General features: G+C 45.1%; 1 protein-coding gene across 1 annotated transcript in view; it reads right to left on the reverse strand.

The window, feature by feature from the left end:
- Positions 1 to 13,918: 13,918 nt before the first annotated feature.
- Positions 13,919 to 19,883, reverse strand: part of Gtf2h1 (general transcription factor IIH subunit 1) — a 29,028-nt gene continuing 23,063 nt past the window's right edge. Inside the window, exons 12-15 of the mRNA XM_050130809.1 lie at positions 19,739 to 19,829; positions 19,189 to 19,304; positions 17,014 to 17,106; positions 13,919 to 14,895 (exon numbers count right to left, since the gene is read on the reverse strand). Of these exons, the coding sequence (XP_049986766.1) occupies positions 14,809 to 14,895; positions 17,014 to 17,106; positions 19,189 to 19,304; positions 19,739 to 19,829 (387 nt within the window). The 3' untranslated portion in view covers positions 13,919 to 14,808. The remainder of the gene's footprint in view (positions 14,896 to 17,013; positions 17,107 to 19,188; positions 19,305 to 19,738; positions 19,830 to 19,883) is intronic.

Consider the following 19,883-nt stretch of genomic DNA (forward strand, 5'->3'; position numbering starts at 1 on the left):
TTCTCTGTGCAACTGCCCTACCTGTCCAGGAACTCACAGAGACCCACCTGCCTCTGCCTCCAGAGTGCTGGGATTAAAGGTGTGTGCCACCACTGCCCGGCTCTTTTTGATTGTTCTTATGCCTCAAAATAATTACACGGACACTGTATTCTTTTTTTGTTTTGTTTTGTTTTGTTTTCGAGACAGGGTTTCTCTGTGGCTTTGGAGCCTGTCCTGGAACTAGCTCTGTAGACCAGGCTGGTCTTGAACTCACAGAGATCCGCCTGCCTCTGCCTCCCGAGTGCTGGGATTAAAGGCGTGCGCCACCACCGCCAGGCCCACAGCTCTCATCTTTTTTTTTTTAAATATTTATTTATTTATTATGTATACAATATTCTGTCTGTGTGTATGTCTGCAGGCCAGAAGAGGGCACCAGACCTCTTTACAGATGGTTGTGAGCCACCATGTGGTTGCCGGGAATTGAACTCAGGACCTTTGGAAGAGCAGACAATGCTCTTAACCACTGAGCCATCTCTCCAGCCCCCACAGCTCTCATCTTAAAGGCAATATGAGATAGTTTATTCTGGAATCATTTTGAGCGGCCATGGTCTGGGAACACAGATTAAGGTTATCCGAAATTCCACGTTCCAACACGGAAGCATAAATCAAGGTAAGTTTAAAATTTACTTGTGGGTTCATCAGAGAGACAGGTGCAGAGAAATGGGATAGTTTTTTTTAAAAAGTTCTGTATCCTGATAAACCTCTCCGCCGAAGTCAACAATCCAAATCAAAGCAAATCAAACCGATTTAGAAAAAGCCCAGGTTTACTGGATAAAATGCTCCTGGATGATTTTCCAGTTCCCCCCTCCCTCCCCCCAGAGGAGACATTGAAGGAAGCCCAGAAAACCACGCATCTGTTTTCTGGAGGGCGGTTTAAGTTAAGTGGGAGTGATCTTGAGCATCTCTAGGGGAGAGGTCATCATTTGGTGGACTCTCTGAGATGATGCAGCAGGGTTTGGAGAGAGATGGGGTAGGGGGCTTGGAGTGGAACTTCCACCTGAAGATTCCAGAATTTGGGTATATGGTGAAGTTTCTACCCAAACATTTTTCTCTAGGCCTGAGGCACTTTCTGAGCTTTATGGTTTGAAAAAGCTACCCATTAGTCACAAGACGTTAGCTCTGACACAGAGGAGGACCAGAAATGACTGTTCCAGAGGGCTAGAGCTAGCCCCAGTTAAAGCAGCTAACCTCTGGGACCAGCAGTGCAGCATCTCTAAGTACTGGAGTTCTATCAGTCCGTCTGCAAACGCAGCTTCCTTTCAGGAGTTCACATCATACGGGAGACCAAACCTCAGGGGGCCCAATCTTTGTAAGAATTGCAATAACAAGCTGGGTGGTAGTGGCACACGCCTTTAATCTCAGCACTTGGGAGGCAGAGGCAGGCAGATCTCAGTGAGTTTGAGGCCAGCCTGGTCTACAAAGTGAGTACCAGGATAGTCAGGATGGTTATACAGAGAAACCCTGTCTGGACACCAAAATAAACAAAACCCCAAACAAACAAAAGTTGCCCTCTGACCTCTACAAAACAAAACAACAAAAAACTCAAACAAAAGTTGCCCTCTGACCTCTAAAAAAAAAACAATAACAACAACAACAACAAAAAAAAAACCCAAACAAATAAAAGTTGCTCTCTGACCTCTACACACTTGAGCCTGTGCTTGCACATCCACGAGCATGGACACTCACAATAAACTAAAAGAAAAAAAAATTACGAAAGTTTTTTTCTTTTCTTCTTCTCCTTCTTCTTCTTTTCTCTGTAGCACTGGCTGTCCTGGAACTAGCTCTTGTAGCTCAGGCTGGCTTTGAACTCACAGAGATCCACCTGCCTCTGCCTCCTGAGTACTGGGATTAAAGGTGTGCGCCACCACTGCCTGGCAAAAAAATAAAGATCTTCAGTAATAATCCCTTAGACTCACTGGACATTTCATGTGCAGTAACCCTTTAAATGCAGCATCTATTTTCTTTCTTTCAGTTATTCTGTTGAGTATGGCCTGTCACACTGGTTTACAGGGTGAGAATTTTAGACCAAGTCAGATGTGATAGAGAAAATGAAGACATGAAATGAAATTTCAAAGACATGAAATCCATATAATCTTGGTACGTGTTCTCTGTGGAGACCAGGTCTCTAATAAGAGCCGGGACAGGGCAGTAGTTGTACCCCCTTAGCATGCACAAGGCCAAGGTTCAATCCCTCAGCACCTCATAAACTGGGGTGGTACACACCTACAATTTCAGCTCTGGGGAGGTGGAGGCAGAGGTAGAGGAGGTTATTCTTAGCTGCACAGAGAGTTTGACGCCAGCCTGGGTTATATGAGACTCTGTCCCAAAACGAAACAAAACAAAAACAAAGAAGAAAAAAAGCCAAACTGAAACCCCATGCAAGGTAAAAAACAAAATCCAGAGCAGAGACAATGCCTCTCCACAGCGCCCAAGTGAACTGCCAGGCCTCACTGAAGAGCCTCTCAGAAATCTAACGAAGCAGAAAAATCAGTGAGGCCGACTGGAGGTGCAGCTGCGCGGAGGCGGCTCACTGAGCTGGGCTGCAGGAATGCGCTGGCCCAAGCGACCTTCAGGAACAGTTCTTGCCAGCCATGATGCTTATTAAGTTCAAGGGGCAAGGGGCAGGATGCAGGGCGGGGGGGGGGTCTGTGCAAGCCTGGGGGGAGGAGATGCAGGATGGAGGGGGATGTGGGGCCTGGGGAGGGATGCAGGGCCCGAGGGGGGGCGGGATTCAGGGCTGGGGGTCATGTGCAGGGCGTGGGGCTGTGTGTACAGGGTCCTGGGAACGGGCCATGAGGGCATGGTTGCAGGGCAGGTGGGGGATGCAGGGCCCAGGATGGTGCACCTTGATGAAGCAATGAGGGTCTCGCTCTGTCTCTCTCATTCATGCCCAGAGTTCTGAGAATATGGACATGGCTCCTCTTCCCCACACCAGGGAGAGAAGCTTTCGCTTTTCCAGGGGCTAAGGGGGTGCAGGCAGTAGGGCCCCCAAACACCCTGACTGTCCCCACAGGGGCAGCCTTTGAAGGAGGAGTTAGACAGGTTCTTACCCACACTGGCTTGTGTTCTAGCTAGGCAAGTCATTTAACACGGTACATCTTTTATGTCTGGGAAATGAAAACAGCCCTACCTCATAGTGTCATTATTATTACCATCGTTATTCGATGTATGTTTGTTTTGTTTTTGAGACAGGGTCTCACCAGGTAGCTCTGGCTGGCCTGGAACTTGCTATATAGACCAGACTTACTTTGAAATCACAGAGATCCCAAGCGCTGGAATTAAAGGTGTGCACCCCCACCCAAGTCTGACCTAGTTACATTTAGGGAAAACACAGACCTGGTGCAGGCTATCCTGTAAGAAATGGGTTGGAGTCTGTGGTCACTTTTCTAAAGTTTATCGACTTTGGACTACCAATGAGACTCTGAATTTTAGTTATTCATTATTTACTTATTTAAGAAGCAGAATCTTACTCTGTAGCCCAGGTTGACTTGGAATTTACTACTAAGCAGCTCAGGCTAGCCCCCAGCTCCTGGCAATTCGCTACCTCCGCAAAGCTCAGAGATCTTGGTCCTGCACCAAGATCTGTTCTGACTGCTTGCTCAGGTGAGAGCTGCCCCAGAACCTGCTCTCCCCATCTTTCTTTCCTCTTAAGGAGGAACAGATTGGGCTGGAGAGATGGCTCAGTGGTTAAGAGCATTGGCACCTCATCCAGGAGATCTATGTTCAATTCCCAGCACCCAAATGGCAGCTCACAACTGTCTGTAATTCCAAAACCTGATACCCTCATATACATATGCAGACAAAAACACCAATACATTTTTTTTTTTTTCGAGACAGGGTTTCTCTGTGGTTTTGGAGTCTGTCCTGGAACTAGCTCTTGTAGGCCAGGCTGGTCTCGAACTCACAGAGATCCGCCTGCCTCTGCCTCCCAGTGCTGGGATTAAAGGCGTGCACCACCACCGCCGGCTCACCAATACATGTTAAATAAATATATTAAAAAAAGGTGGGGAGGGCTGGAGAGATGACTCAGAGGTTAAGAGCGCTGATTGTTCTTCCAGAGGTCCTGAGTTCAATTCCCAGCAACCACATGGTGGCTCACAACCATCTGTAATGAAATCTGGTGCCCTCTTCTGGCCTGCAGGCATACATACAGACAGAACATTGTAAACAAAATAAATAAATCTAAAAAAAAAGGAGGAACAGATTACAGTGGAGTCCTATAGGGCAGATTTGGGCTGACTGAGGGAGGGGCTTCCTAGTTCTATTTTTTTTGCTTTGTTTTGTTTTAAATGGCATCCCTAGTCTATGATGCAAATGCCACAGTGTTTATGGTTATTGCCACATACTGGCTGCCCCTCACAAAAATTGAGAAAGGCATTTCTGCAGGAGAGGCTGTGGCTTCCCTTATGGTTAGAAGGATGCAGTCATATACTGTCACACAGCAAGGAGAGTGAGGGATACATTTCTGGCTCACCCCTATACTCTGGCCTGATGAAGTTCTGGGTTGGATTATTGGCTCTGCCATTCCCTGGGAGAATTTGGCCAGCTACTTGATTTTGTAGGTACTGAATGAGAATAACATTTTATAAGTTGTGAGGCTTAAATGTAAAGATCTAGGCACCTGGTAGGTGTTCAATTAACCTTTTCAAATCCTTTTTAGCTGTGCTTTGGAATGTTGGATCAGACACACTTCTTAGTTGGCTCTCAGGAGCCTACTCTCATGAGAAGCTAGGAGACCTTTGACACCACTGCCTAGCAACCTGTTGCTGCCTTGTCAGGGCCGCCCTCCCACATCAGCTGCTGGCTCTGGGACCAGGAAGGAAGGAAGCTTCCAGCTAATTGTCAATTACCAGCTCCTCCTCTACCCCCAGGCTGCAAGCCAGAGCCTCACCGCAGAGAAAGTGGTTGCTGAGGAGGCTGCTGCAGCCCTTACAGACTCCTGAGGCTGGAGTTGAGCTTCAAAAGTCTCTGCTGTTCCTGAACGGCACGGGCACCCCTGTCAGTCCTCCTCAGCAAAGCACAAGTCACCTGAGGTGCTTGTTACTTTTTTTTCCCCAGACAGAGTTTTTCTTTTCCTTTTTTTTTTTTCTTTCTTTTTCTTTTTGGTTTTTAGAGATAGTTTTTTTTCTGTGTAACAGCTCTGGCTGTCCTGGAACAAACTTTGTAGACCAGGCTGGCCTCAAATTCACAGACATCCATCTGCCTCTGCCTCTCAAGTGCTGGGACTAAAGGCGCATGCCACCAAAGCTACTTGTTACATTTTCTTTTTTTAAGACTAGAGTTGAAAGCTGGGTGCGTGTGATGGCTTTTAATCCCAGGCAACAGAGGCAGGTGAACCTAAGAGTTCAAGGCCAGCCTGGGCTACACAGTGAGATCTGGGACAGCAAAGCTACACACAGAGAACACTGTCTCAAAACCAAAATAATTAAAATAAAAACAAAATATAGAGTTGAAATATGTAACTATGAACAGGGTGGTGGCGGCACATGGCTTTAACACCAGCACTTAGGAGGCAGAGGCAGAGGCAGAGGCAGAGGCAGAGGCAGAGGCAGAGGCAGAGGCAGAGGCAGAGGCAGAGGCAGAGGCAGAGGCAGAGGCAGAGGCAGGTGGACCTCTGTGAGTTCAAGGTCAGCCTGGTCTACAAGAGCTAGTTCTGGGACAGTCTCCAGAGCTATAGAGAAACCGTGTCTCGAAAAACTAAAAAAAAAAAAAAAAAAAAAAAAAAAAAAAAAAAGATGTAAATGTAAGAGACTGAGCCAGAGCTTGCGCATGCTAAGCACACCCTCCCATGCCAGTCAAGATAGACTTTTGCATTACAGAATGCACATTCAGGACTAGCATGCTAGCATGATGGCTCAGTGGGTGAAGGAGCTTGCCAGCAAGCCTGACACCTGACTGAATTTGATCTCTGAACCCCACATGATGGAGGACTGGCCAGCTCTCACAAGTTGCCCTCTGACTTCCACATGTGCTGTTACACGTGCGTGTTCCTTCCAAAGTAAATAAAAAAATGAAAAGATTCAATTATTTTTATGTGCATTGGTGTTTTGCCTGCACGTACGTCTGTGTGGGTGTGTTAGATTTCCTGGAACTGGGAGTCATGAGATGGTTGTGAGCTGTCATGTGGGTGCTGGGAATTGAACCCAGGTTCTTTGGAAGAGCAGTCAGTGCTCTTAACCACGGAGTCATCTATCCAGCCCTAATAAAATTAATTTAAAAAAAGCACATTCATAGCCGGGTGGTGGTGGCGCACGCCTTTAATGCCAGCACTCAAGAGCAGAGGCAGGCAGATCTCTGAGTTCGAGGCCAGCCTGGTCTATAAGAGCTAGTTCCAGGACAGGCTCCAAAAGCTACAGAGAAACCCTGTCTCGAAAAACCAATAATAAAAAAAGAGCACATTAATTTGTATTTACTATTTTGTTTTGTCACTGTTTGTTTTATTTCTCTGTGTAGCCCTGGCTGTCCTACAACTTGCTCTGTAGACCAGGTTGGCCTCAAACTCAGAAGTTCACCTGCTTCTACCTCTTGAGGGCTGGGATTAAAAGCGTGTGCCACCATGGCCAGTTGCATTTATTATTCCTAATACTGAATTTTGTCAAACAAGTCTTAGAAAACACTGGGCTAGTGAGGTTAGAAGCACGAGCTAGTTAGAGGGTTTGCTGTTGTTTTCAACTGCCCTCCGGTGTCCCAGGCTGGCCTCGCCCTTGCTGTGAGGGGGAGGATGTCTTTGAACTCCTGACTCTGCTGCTGCATCCCAAGTTCTGTGATTACAGCTGTGCACCGCCGTGCCTGGTTTGTGTGGTAGTGGAGAGTGGACCCAGGGCTTCCTGCTTGCTAGGCAAGTATTCCACCTTCCGAGCTTCTAAGAGGCTTGGATATGGTTAACTTAGGGCAACTAGCTTACAGGGATTGTGTAGACGCAGCCCTCTTCCCTAGCCCCTCCAACTCTCAGTTCTTTTTCACTGTTCCTTAGTAAATCTGTTTTCACTCTGGAAAAAAAATAAAACAAAATAAAAATAAAAACCAAGCTCATTCAACCCGAAAGGGCCAGCTAGGGATTGTGAAGGTGCCCTGACTAGCATCGTCCCCCTTTTCACAGCACTCTGGGGTGTGGGCGACTGGCTGGAAGCAAGCACACAGACACTCATCCCATGCTCTGGGAGTTCGGAGAATGAGAGGCGTCTTCTCTGAAAGCGCGACAGACCATACCTCCTTCCAAATGTGTTATGGGCCTGGGCTTGGGTTACATGGCTTCTGTAGTTCCCTATGTGTGCAACAGTCCCCTGAGGGGTCCCCACAAATCACTCAGTTTAAAAGTGCCAGGATCCTTTTATTATTTTACATTATAAACATGTATGTGCTGTTATTGAAAAAGTCTGACCTAACTTCTGAGAGGCCCAAGGAAAGGGAGTGGGGTTTAAGGACAGGGCCAATCTAGCTGCCGTCACAGTCAGGAGATAAAGAAACGGAATAAAGATGGCATGCCAGCCTGCCAGAGATAAGGGGTGGGGGCAGGAGGTCACTAGACACGATGTTTTCACATGTGCCCTTTGGCCCCTTTGACCTTTTAAATTATGTAGCCGTCTAGCTTTGCTGCAAGTTAGCTCTCCACCACAGTTGCACCCCACCAGGCAGAGTTACTCAGCTTTGGCTCCAGCCTGGAGATGGTAAGTAATAGCTAATAAACTACAGGATATGTATGGACCTCTCCTCTGGGGCCAGGCACTAATCTTTGTGCCTCAGGTTTATTAGCTTATTTAATCTTTACAGTGAGTCTGAGTCATGCTATCATGCCTGTCTTGCAAATGAGGAAACGGAGGCACCATCAGGTTGGTTTTGCAAGACCGTTCCTTCTTGCCTACGTTACTGTTATCATGTGAAAGCCCGTATTTAGATCTCAGGACATGTTCAGTGATGGTCTTGAAAATAAGCCCTGTGGACCACTGAATGGTGTCCAGGTGGGTTTCCAGTTAACGTCACAGGCTTACCCCATCGCTGCTGGGGAGTAACTATGGCCCCCCGTGATGCAGGCAAGCACTCCACGTAAGCTACATCCCCGGTGCCAGCGTCCTGGATGGGCTCCTCTCACATGAGGCATCTCGGATGAACAGTGACTTCACAGCACAAACACCCTGTCCAGTAGAGACCATCAGACCGTTTCTGTAGGTTAAACCAGCACAGGATGTGGGCAGGCTGGGGAAACTGCTCAAGGTCACAAAGCCAGTGAGCTAGTGGTTGGGACTGAATCCAAACTGGCGGAGTCCAGAGTCTGTGCCCTGTTGGCCAGCTCTGTAATGCCAGGTCTCTCCTGCAGCCAAGGCACCAGTTACCCACGCTTCTCTCTGCTCCCCAATCTCTGGGTTTCAAATGCAGAACAGTAAGGATCTGTTAGTACAAACAAAAGTTCCAGGATTTGTTTCAGTCTGGGCATCAATAAGAACAGGTGCCAGAATGCAATGGGTAGGAACAAGAGCCTGGCTTGGAGAAGCAGGGCTGCTAATGGATTTCTCCCTCTGCAGAGCTGAGCCCCTTTGCCAAAGATTATCCAAGGGCCATGTGCTAGGTATCGCTGTCTGAAAATCTCAGGCTTCAGGTTAGAAAACAGAATTCAGCCAGGCAGTAGTCGCACACGCCTTTAATCCCAGCACTTGGGAAGCAGAGGCAAGAGGATCTCTATGAGTTCCAGGACAAGCTACGGAGAAACCCTGTCTCAAAAAACAAAAATAAAAACCCACCAGAATACAGAGAACTGTCTATATTAGAGCCAGTGTGAACCTGAGGTTGAAGTAAGAGTCTTTCTACTCCACTATTACATCTTAAAACATTAGCTATGCTTGTTTAGGTTTTTTTTTTTTTTTTTTTGGCAGTCCCATATAATGTAGGCTGCCACAAACTTACTATGCAAAAGCACTTGGGGAGGGTTTATCCTGTCTTATGTTTCTGGTAACAGTCTACCAACCAGGGAAGCCAGGCAGGAGCTCATGTAGACAAGGAACCTGGAAGCAGGAACTGAAGCCGAGGGCATAGAGCTGCTTACAGGCTTGCCCAGCCTGCTTCCTTGGAGCAGTTAGGACCACCCACAGTGAGCTGGCCCCCCCACCAGCAATAAGGAAAAGTCATCACAGATGGCTCCCAGGCCAATATGGTATCGGTGTTTTCTCACTAGCCAGCACACAGGATGGCCTTGAACTCCTGACCCTCCTGCCTGGTGATGGGGTTGCAAGCACCCCCCTAGTACCTAGTCACCACACCTAGTACTTTTACTTTTTTTTTTTTTTTTTTTTTTTTTTGGAGACAGGGTTTATCTATGTAGCCCTGGCTGTCCTGGAACTCATTCAGGCTGGGAGATATGCCTGCCTCTGCTTCCAAGTACCAGGATTAAAGGTTTTTAAGTGCTGGATGGTGGTGGTGCATACCTTTAATCCCAGCACTTGGGAGGCAGAAGCAGGCCGAGCTCTGTGAGTTCGAGGCCAGCCTGGTCTACAGGGCAAGTTCCAGGACAGGCTTCAAAGCTCCAGGGTTTTTAGGTGGACACCACTGGGCACTAGCAGGTATTTCACAACTGTTCCTTGCTGAGCCAGTAGAGAGGATACATTTTAGAGTATGAAGGCCTTTGACACCTAGTGAAGCTGAACTGATAGCTGACAAGAAGGCAAATCCATGGAAATCAAACATTTCTTGACTATCACCAGCATGTAGGTGAGCCTTGTTTGATTTGCTTATGATTACTGTAATTGGTGCACTAGGACTTAGGTTTGCAAGTTTGCTATTTATTTCTGTGACAACAGGTTAGTAATAAAACAGGATTATCTGCACTTTTTTTTTTTTTTTTTGAGACAGGATTTCTCTGTGTAGCTTTGGAGCCTGTCCTGGAACTCACTCTGTAGATCAGGTTAGCCTTGAACTAACTGAGATATGTCTGTTTCTGCCTCCCAAATACATGCACCACCACTGCCTGGTCTAGGAATCCCTATTTCTAAAGACAAGGTATTGCCACATAGCCCTAGATAGCCCACAACTCATGATAGAGACTAGGCTGGCCTGAACGATGTAGTGGTCCTTCTGCTTCTGCCTCCCTAGTGCTAGAATGACAGGTGTTTGCCATCCTGCCTGGCAAGGGGCTGCATCTTAACCTCCAGTCTGTCATGTGTATTAGGTGAAAGACTTTTTTTTTTTTTTTTTTTAAAGACTGTATTAAAACAAAGTTTTGTGACTATGAAGCTTGAGAACCACTAGATGGCAAAGTTCCCAGTCTCTTCTGTGACTTTAATACACATCCAAACAGGGAGGTGGATTACACACAAGGCTAATCACTCCTTAATCAGGTTAAGGCAATGTCCCAGCTCTGGGCAGTTTAAGGGCTGAAAATAACTAAGACTGCCCTGGCCTCTAGAACTCGAACAGCTGAGTCTTGAACAAGCTAAACTGGGAAAGGGCAGAGGTAACCCTGAGGAATCCCAGGCAAGACATGATACTGGAGACAGAGATCTAAGTTTAAAACAGGCAGCTTTCCATCCTGGCCCTGGTGTCCATAGCACAGGAAGGTACTTCCTGGGGACCCAGCAACCCATTACCTTGTGAACTTTCAGTCTTGTAATGCTTCTGACCAAAGGAAATATCACAAGATCATGCAGTGCGACTTCAGAGCTGACTAAGCCGTCTAACCTTAGTTCATTCTATCAGCTTCTTTTCGGAAGGCCAGACAAGCTTTCTGAACCACGGCACCTTGCAGCTCATGGGCTCTCCTACCAAGGGACCCTGGGATGTACTTTGCAGAGAAGGAAACCAGAGGCAAGGGTACAGTAGGATGGCCAAATGAGAAGCCAGCGTGTGACAGCCTGGGCTGGGGATTACTGCTGTCCGTCATTCCTCAGTGACTGGGGGACGCTTTGCAGTTCGGAGTATATCCCAACTGTGACTTAAAGTCAGTTACTTAGTTAAGACTATTTTTTTCTTTTTCTTAAAAAAATATTTTAAAATTTTATTCTTTTTTTAAAATTTATGTATACAGTATTGTCTGCATGCCAGAAGAGGGAACCTGATCAAATTACAGATGTTTATATTTCCTCTTTATGTCTACATTGTGTCTATGTTTCTGTATTATGAGTGTGCTGCCTGCATGTAAGTGCACCACATGCACGCTGGTGCCCAAAAGAGATCCCTTGGAATTGGAGCAATGAACAGTTGAGCTGCCACGTGGCTTCTGGGAAGCAAACAAACTTGAGTCTTCCGTCAGAGTGGCAGCATTCTTAACCACTGAGCCATCTCTCTAGCCCTCCAAACTCCAAATCACTTCTTATCTGAACAATGTTTAGTGTCCTCTACTTCATTGGTTATTTTCAAAAGGAAGTGAGATATGGCAGTTATGTGTTCTGGAGAGGGCTGGCTCGTGCCACCCTGCCACCAGCGGCCGGTACGGCGATACTAGGCTTTGCAAGTAGGTGGTTAAGGTTCTTTTTTGTTTTTGTGGGACAGGGATTCTCTGTGTAGCCTTGGCTATCTTGGAACTTGCTCTGAAGACCAAGCTGGTCATTTTTTTTAAAAAATTACAATTAGAAAAAAATTTATCAGTGTGTTGCCTGCATGTATATTCACACATCAGAAGAGGATCCCCTGGAACTGCTGGGAACTGAACCTGAGTCCTCTGCAAGTGCAACAAGTGCCCTTATAACTGCGGACACATCTCTCCAGCTCCTAAAGTTCACATTAAAAGAAAAAGAAATACGATTATTGAGACAGGCTCTATGTAGCTCTGGTTGTCCTGGAACTCACTATAGACCAGATTGACCTCAAACTTAAGAAATCTGCCTCCCCAGTGTTGGGATTAAAGGCAACCACAGGCAGCTGAACAATTATTTTTAATCGCTTGTATGTGCATGAGTGCGGGTACCCAGAGATCAGAGGTATCAATCCCCCTGGAGCTGGACTGCCAGTTGCCTCAGCCAGTGCTGGGAAGTGACCGCAGGTCCTCTCAAAGAGCATTATGTGCTCTGACTGCTGCAGCCTTATCTCCAGTCCCTAAAGTTTACTTTAAAAGGATCCCAAAGCCAAACTATCTCATGTGTAAGACAGACATAAAATAGAACTGCTTCTCTTGATCCCTTCACACTCCTGGGACATGGTTACATACATGTATTATTATTGTTTTTTCACAAGGTCTCTCCATATATAAAGTAGTCCTTGGACTTGCTATGTAGCTAAGGCAGATCCTGATTTTCTGATTCTTTTGCCTCTACCCCCTCATGTGCTCATATTATAGGGCACCACCATGCCTGGAATGGTACTTGGGACTGAATCTAGGGTCTCTGATGTCAGGAGGGTGCTATACAAGTAAGCTACATGCCCAGCCCCCGAACTCAACCTTTCCTGCTATGTTTATAGGGTTCCACCTTCCTCATCTTTCTAGTCCCAATTACTCCAAAGCATGATAGAGTCCGGCTTCCCTATCTGTCAAACCTTTTCTTTAAATCATAAGCCCATACAAACAACTTCATAGTCAAACCTTTTCTTCTAGCTCTGCCATGCCTAACACATGGGGCCTGGATTTCTGACCTGGGCACAAAATAAAAATGGCCTAAAAGTCATTTACAATTAGAATTAAAACCAAGCTCATGTCTGTAACTCTTACACACAAGAGGCAGAGAGAGACACTGCAAGTTCGAGGCCACCTTGTATATGCAGTGAGTTCCACATTAGTCTAAGCTACATAGTAAGACCATTTCAAACTGAACAATTAGCCCCAATCCCAAGTCTCCAATTTTAACATTTTCCTTGTTCCCCTAGCACTTGAGTGTCTTTCAAACCTTTACCATGCTCTTCCCTAGAACAAATGATTTCCTTCATAAAGCCTGAATTCCCTATGGGTTTTACTGCCTAGCTCAGACTGGAGCCTCCTGTTTCCACCTTAAGTGCTGGGACTACAGAAATGTTCTATCATGCATGCCAAAAATGTTTAATGGTATCTACTCCAATCTCCTACACTTTTGTTCTTCCTTAAGCTCCTTTATGTGTACCATTTCATCTTTCTTTGTGTATTTCTTGGCGAGAGTGTCACTATGTAGCCCTGGCAGTCTGTCCTGTAACTATCAAGGTAGACCAGGCTGGCCTCAAACTTAGAGCTCCACTTGCTTCTGCCTCTAGAGAGCCACCACACCATCATTTCCTCTAACGACACCCCACAGTTGTGTTTATGCCTGTCTTTCTCAACAGACATCTTTCCTTATTTGCTATTACCCTGAGCAACTGTCTTACTAACACAGCTGAAAAGCACTCTGGCCTCTCTTCCATTTACCAGTTCAGAGCCTATGCTTCCAGTGTGATAAGCAGGGCGAGGTGGCATAGGACTTTAGTCCCAGCACGCGGGAGGCAGAGGCAGGTGGATCTCTAAGTTCAAGGCCAACCTGGTCCATAGAGCGAGTTTCGGGACAGTGAGGGATTCACAGAGAAACCCTGTTTCAAAACAACAAAAACAAAAGAATAATCAGTGTGGAGTCAGGCACTGGTGGCATACCCCTTTAATCCCAGCACTCTGGAGGCAAAAGGCGGCAGATCTCTGAGTTCGAGGCCAGCCTGGTCTACATGGTGGCTTGCCTCATGAAAAAAAGAGAGAGAGAGAAAAAAGCAGTTAGGTTCTCACAGAACAAGAAACCACAGCAGTGCCCAGTTAAAGGGGCAGAGCACCTGTAAAGGCTTATAGTGTTTAATACAAGTGATTTGCAGAGATGCAGGAGGTGACCCATGGGGAACAGAATGGGGCACAGACTCCGGAAACACGGCAGGTGTGTTATCAATGTCAGTGTCACACTTAGGTTCTTCTGGGACTCTGCAGTAATTACCAACTCACCAAGACAGCAGCAGTCAAGACACCAAGAAGAGCAGGTATGAGAAACTTCCTTTATTTCTTCTAAACAGGTGAAAATAAGCAATTCTTATATTTCTCACTTGTAAGATTTTTAAACTCTTAAAAATGCAATTTCTTTTTCAAAGCACATGCCATCTTAAAAAAATTCTCAGCAATATACATTTGCACCCAAGAAATACATGCAGCATCATTGTCGCCCGACAATATTCTGCACTAAGTCACTGACTCCTGTAGATGTGCCTCTTAACTTGGGAACTCCAGAGCACAGGCTTCAGTGCAACACTTATTTCCGTAGGAAACACAGGACCAGTGGTGTCTTCTGACAACTGCTTCCTGAGGGCTGAGCAACAGCCTCCTCCCTCGGCCTTGTTTAAAGTACTCTCTTTAACGTGCTGATGTAAGGGACAACTAGAATTCAGAAACATTGGAGAACCCTGGTGGGGGATGGAGGAGGGATACTTAGGGCTACCCTGTGCCATAAACTTAGGGGGAAAAAATTTACCCAGAAAATAAAACTGAAAAAACCCTCAGATTTTATCAATGCACCCTTTAAGTAATTTTTTTAAAATTATTTTTTCTTTTAATTTTTGAAAGCAGCTTAACGTAAATCAAAAGCAGTTCCTGAGTAACTGCAGTAAACAGTCTTTAAATACATATACATGTACACATACATATATATTCGCAACTTAGCTCATTTTGGTTCTGCCGTAGTTTGCCTGCCTAGAGTTAGGTGAATCCCGACCCTTCCTTCTTTCGGTTCTTATGTGCAAGTACAATAACATCAGCTCTGGGAATCGGCATGCAGATGTTTCCCTGGTGTGAGCATCTGCTTGTCTTCAGCCAGGTTTCCAGAGTCACTGCAGGTCAGTGTTTTTCAACCCACAAAACCTGTGAGTACCACGAATGCTTCACGTCTTCTTCATCAGACGCCTTGATTGCCACGAGTGGAGCTTGTTGTAGGCTGTTTGCAGCATCTCTTCTATATGACTTACCAGCTGAAAGTCACAGGGAGACACTGAAGTGAGCGAGCAGTCAAGGAGCTGATGCTTCACACCCAAACCTGGCACAAACTTCCCAGCACATCTCTCAGTTAACAAGGCCTCAGCAAAGGTATAAGCACACACTGTGCATGCAGAAGACAGATGGCGGGTGCAGTGCAGGGTTTGGACAGTCACCTGCTCTGTCTGGTCATGATTTCCGCCTGGTCATTAACTAGCATAGGATGTGGAAGCTTTCACTGCATTCTAGGCTTGCTTCTTTTGTGCAATGAGAGCCAAACCAAGGTGATCTCTAGATTTACACATCAGTCAGCTAAAGAAAGGTCATAGCTGGGCAGTGGTGGTGCATGCTTTTAATCCCAGCATCTGGGAGGCAGGCGGATTTCTGGAGTTTGAGGCCAGCCTGGTCTACAAAGCAAGTCCCAGGACAGGCTCCAAAGCTACAGAGAAACCTTTTCTCAAAAAAAAAAAAAAAAAAAAAAAAACCAAAAAAAACTCGGGAGGCAGAGGCAGGTGGATCTCTGTGAGTTCGAGACCAGCCTGGTCTACAGAGCTAGTTCCAGGACAGGCTCCAAAGCCACAGAGAAACCCTGTCTCGAAAAAACAAAAACAAAAAAAACAAAAAACAAAAAAAAAACCAAAACCAAAAAGGCAGTGGCAATATTTTTTTCTAAGACATGGTCTCACTGTGGGAAGCTCACTGTCTGAGTGCAGGATCACAGGCAGGCACCATTCTTCATCCCTGACTCAATACTCATCTTTATACTCCTTTGAAGGGTTCTGCCCCCACGGGTCTAACAAGTCACATCAAACATCACACCAACTCTTGAGGTTAGAAAGCCTTGGAATGTGTTTCCGTAAAGGTGTTGAGTGTTCAAATGGTTAGGTTTATCATTCTAGGAGGAGGGGGACAGTTGGGGTCCTAAGTCCTTTTAGCAGTCAGTGACTGATCTAAAATAGAAATTTAAGTTTGCCCCCACCCTGGCTGGAAGTGCAAGGCAGCGGAGAGCAGAGTGCTTGCCTAGGATGTGTAAAGTGCAGATTCAATCTTTAGCAACCCTCACCTCTAGTCCCATTTTGAAGGAGAGAAGGATGTGTCATTATCTCTGTCTGCAAAATGTAACAGCTCCTTTCTCTCAACAGGTAGCAGGGGCTTTACAGCAACAGTGAGATGCATTCCACATCCTACTCTATGGCTACACATGGCCCGAGAATCCTCAACATGGTGCTGCAAACAGAATCAACTGAGGTGGCACAGGGGGCAGAGCACCTGCTTAGTGTTCTTGGCCTGTTGTAAGACACTTAAGGCTTACTGGGGAAATATTAAGTGATGAAGATTTTGCAAAATCCCATTTCTGATCATCCTAACTATTGAAATGCTGGATGGTATGTCTGCACAAACCATCTTTCACCAAATCAGTATCTCTTGAAGGATCTCTTCTTCATCTGTTCTACTTTTCCTTGGGAACGCTAAAGACCTTGTGCAAAAAAACGTGCTCAATCACTGGCCTTCATTGCTGTAAAGCACCATTAAGGGACAGTTGAGCTTCCTGTCAGCAACAGTGTCTATCCTTCACTAGCAGGTTTGTGAATGCTACTTGGTTTTTCCAAATTAGTAACAGATTTTTAGGATTATATACTTAGTAAATCTATCAAGAAAAATAAGGAAGGCTTGGTGGTTAAAGGCATTTGGAGCCAAGCTTAACAATCCGGGTTTGATCCCCACGTCCCACTTAGTCTGGAGAGACCTGACTCTGCAAGATGTCTTCTGAGTGTGGCACACACACACCTCTGTCCTGCCCAACACTATATAAAACAAAACAAAATGAAAAAAAAAAAAAAACCTACAACATTGGGATGATTCTTATCAATGCTGAAAGGAGGCACTGATAACGTACAAACTGTATAGGGCAGTAAATATTTTCACTAAATGACAAGTACTTTTTTTTTGAGACCGGGTCTCTTACTATGTAGTCCGCGCTAGTTTAAATACATTTTGAATACACGACACATTTTTAAATTAAAAATAGTATACTGAGCAAAGAACACAATGAAGCCATTTAAACAAAAGCAAAGTTAATTTCATCATTCAATGCAAAGAGGCAGAACACTTACATTTGTGCTTAAATACTGCCTCCGAATCTTTTCTTGGAATGGGCAGAGCTTTGTAACTTGGAACCGTTCCAAATTACTCTTCATTTTCACTACCTAAAAAAGACGCAAAACAATGAATTATAGAGAAATTGCAAAGAACCTGTAGGAACCAAGAGAAAAATGTTATCTTCTAAGAAGGGGACTTCTGTTAAATATAAACATTTATATTTCACTACTCATCATTTTTTTTTATTTTAAATATTTGATGACAGGCCCTGGGCCGCAGTCATCTTTAACAATAACGTCTATAATTCACAATCCACACATTTAGTCATGAGTGCATCAACACATGCAGAGAAGCAGTTTTTACTATTTTAAAATTTCTCTTTAGCCAATTTTCTTGGTAGATATTTGAGCCATTTCTACTTTTTGAGTCTTACATGGTGGCACTGGAACATTTCTCTAGGTAAATTTTCTCCAGTCCCATCTTTAAGGCAAATTTTTAAACAATGAATTCTAAGTCAAAGAATGCTTATAACTGTGGAAAACAGACTCTTAGCAATTCAGCACTAGTAACCATACCAAATGTTTTCTTATTTAGTAAATTATTAGGAAAAATGTTCTTTTACTGAAATCTGAGTGAGTCTGAGCTACCTGGCTCCACTGCTCTCTGGTAAAGGATCATCTTGCACATGGCTACGAAAACTGCTACTAAGCTCAGCTGTCAGCACTCTTCCTTCCTCATCCACTTTGGTGGTACAGGGAATCAAATTTGGGGTTGCATACTTACTAAACAAGGGCTGAATTCTTAGCCGCTTGTTCTTATTTAGTCTCAATATGGAGCTCTTTTTTTTTTTTTTTTTTTAAATATAGGGTCTCCTTATATATACTACTGGTTGGCTTGAACTTCTCAGGTAGACCAGGCTATCTTCAAATTCTGAATTCTGGGATTAAAGGCATTCCCAGCTGGAGTCTAGATCTTGAACTCAAGATTTTATCTCCTCTGACTCAAGGCTGGGATTACAGGTATACATTATGCCTGGCTATCATTTGGGTACTGTCTATTAGGTCTGCTGCCTATTGTTTTTATTAAGTAATTAAACTTTTTTTTAAAAAATATTTATTTATTTGTTATGTATACAATATTTTATTTGTATGTACGCATGCTGGCCAGAAGACAGCACCAAACCTTACTACAGATGGTTGTGAATCACCATGTGGTTGCTGGGAATTGAACTCAGGACCTTTGGAAGAGCAGGCAATGCTCTTAACCGCTGAGCCATCTCTCCAGCCCCAAGTAATTAATTTTTTGACAGGATCTCACTGTGTAGCTCTGGCTGGCCTGGCTGGCCTGGCACTCCCTGCCTGCCTCAGCCTCCCAAGTACTGGAATTAAAGGCATGCACCAGCATGCCATGCCTGCCCCTTCTAATCCATTGTTTAAAAAAGTTTAAAACCAAAACCTTTTCCCTTTCTTCTTTTGCTGCTGACTGAGCCCTATGTCTCAAGCATACTTAAAACACATGCCCTACCATTGAGCCACCACCTGTCCCATCTTCCCCTTAATGTCTGCCCAAAGAGCAGTTTATATAGGACACTTAGTATTACCACAATACAACAAATATTTCCTTGTTAATTGCTTTTTAATAGGCAACAAGGGAATTTAGGATGTAGTTTACTGGTAAAACACTTACGTAGCATGAGTGAGTCTTTGGGGTTAACCTTAGCAGTACGAAAAGAAAAAGCAAAACAAAACAAAAAGGAGTACTGTTGATGACAGTCTTTTTTTTTTTTTTTTGAGACAGGGTTTCTCTATAGCTTTGGAGCCCATCCTGGAACTAGCTCTTGTAGACCAGCCAGGCTGGCCTCAAACTCACAGAGATCCGCCTGCCTCTGCCTCCTGAGTGCTGGGATTAAAGGCATAAGCCACCGCCGCCTGGCCTTTGATGTCAGTCTTTATTTTAAATTTTATCAATACTAAATGTACCAAATACACAGTGACCTGTGCTGAGTGTCTATTCTCCAATTATTTATGGTCTGGAGGTAGGTGCCCAGAGTTATGTAACTGCTGTGGCTCAGTTTCCTAACCTATGACATGGGTATTGAGTCTAACAGTTGTACTACTCTGGCACACAGTAACTTATGTTTAGCTCTGTTATTATCACAGTAGTTGGCTGTATTTACAATCGGTTCTAACCTTTTCTTCTAGGAATGGTGTATTAACAGGAAAGCAGGACCAGAAATGCCGCAGAAGTTCTCCAACAGCCACGTACAAGTGTTTCAGTTCAGACTGAATATCGTTTGGCACCATCTCTGCAACAGGAAGAAGAGGTCCTAGGCAACAGCACTTCTGCAGTCCTAAAACTCTAGGTGCTGAGCATACAGTTCAGCAGTGTAGAGCATGCAGAGCATGTCTGGGTTATCACCCCAAACCCACTCCCATACACCCACTTACTCTTAGCAAAATAGCCCAGTTCTTTAAAGAAAAGCCAATACAGCACTGGTGAGGTGGCTCAGTGAATAAAAACACTTACTGCCAAGCCTGGTGACCTGAGCTCAGGACCTACATGATGGAGAGAACTGACTCTGTAAGCTGTTCTGACCTCCACATGTGTCAACACTCAGACAACCTCTCTACTCCCAATAAAGAAACTTGGCAGTCAATTAAAGAAAAGGCAAGCCATCACACGCTTACATTTCCTTAGTACTAAACAAGGGAGGAAGGGGAGAAGGGGCCCAGAACATACGGTTTACGGCTTGCTGTGTCCCTCCTTGCATAAGTGCTCCTCCAGGTGACAGGGCTGCGATGGTGCTGCTAGCAGCACTGCTTGAGAGAACCTGAAAGAAATCAATCAGAAGCTGACTTAGCATCTTTTTGGAATCCCCCCCCCC

The sequence above is a fragment of the Alexandromys fortis genome, unplaced genomic scaffold, assembly GCF_014885135.2.
Source record: "Alexandromys fortis isolate MF-2015 unplaced genomic scaffold, M_Fortis_MF-2015_v1.1 scaffold_359, whole genome shotgun sequence".
In the NCBI taxonomy this organism is placed as follows: Eukaryota; Metazoa; Chordata; class Mammalia; order Rodentia; family Cricetidae; genus Alexandromys; species Alexandromys fortis.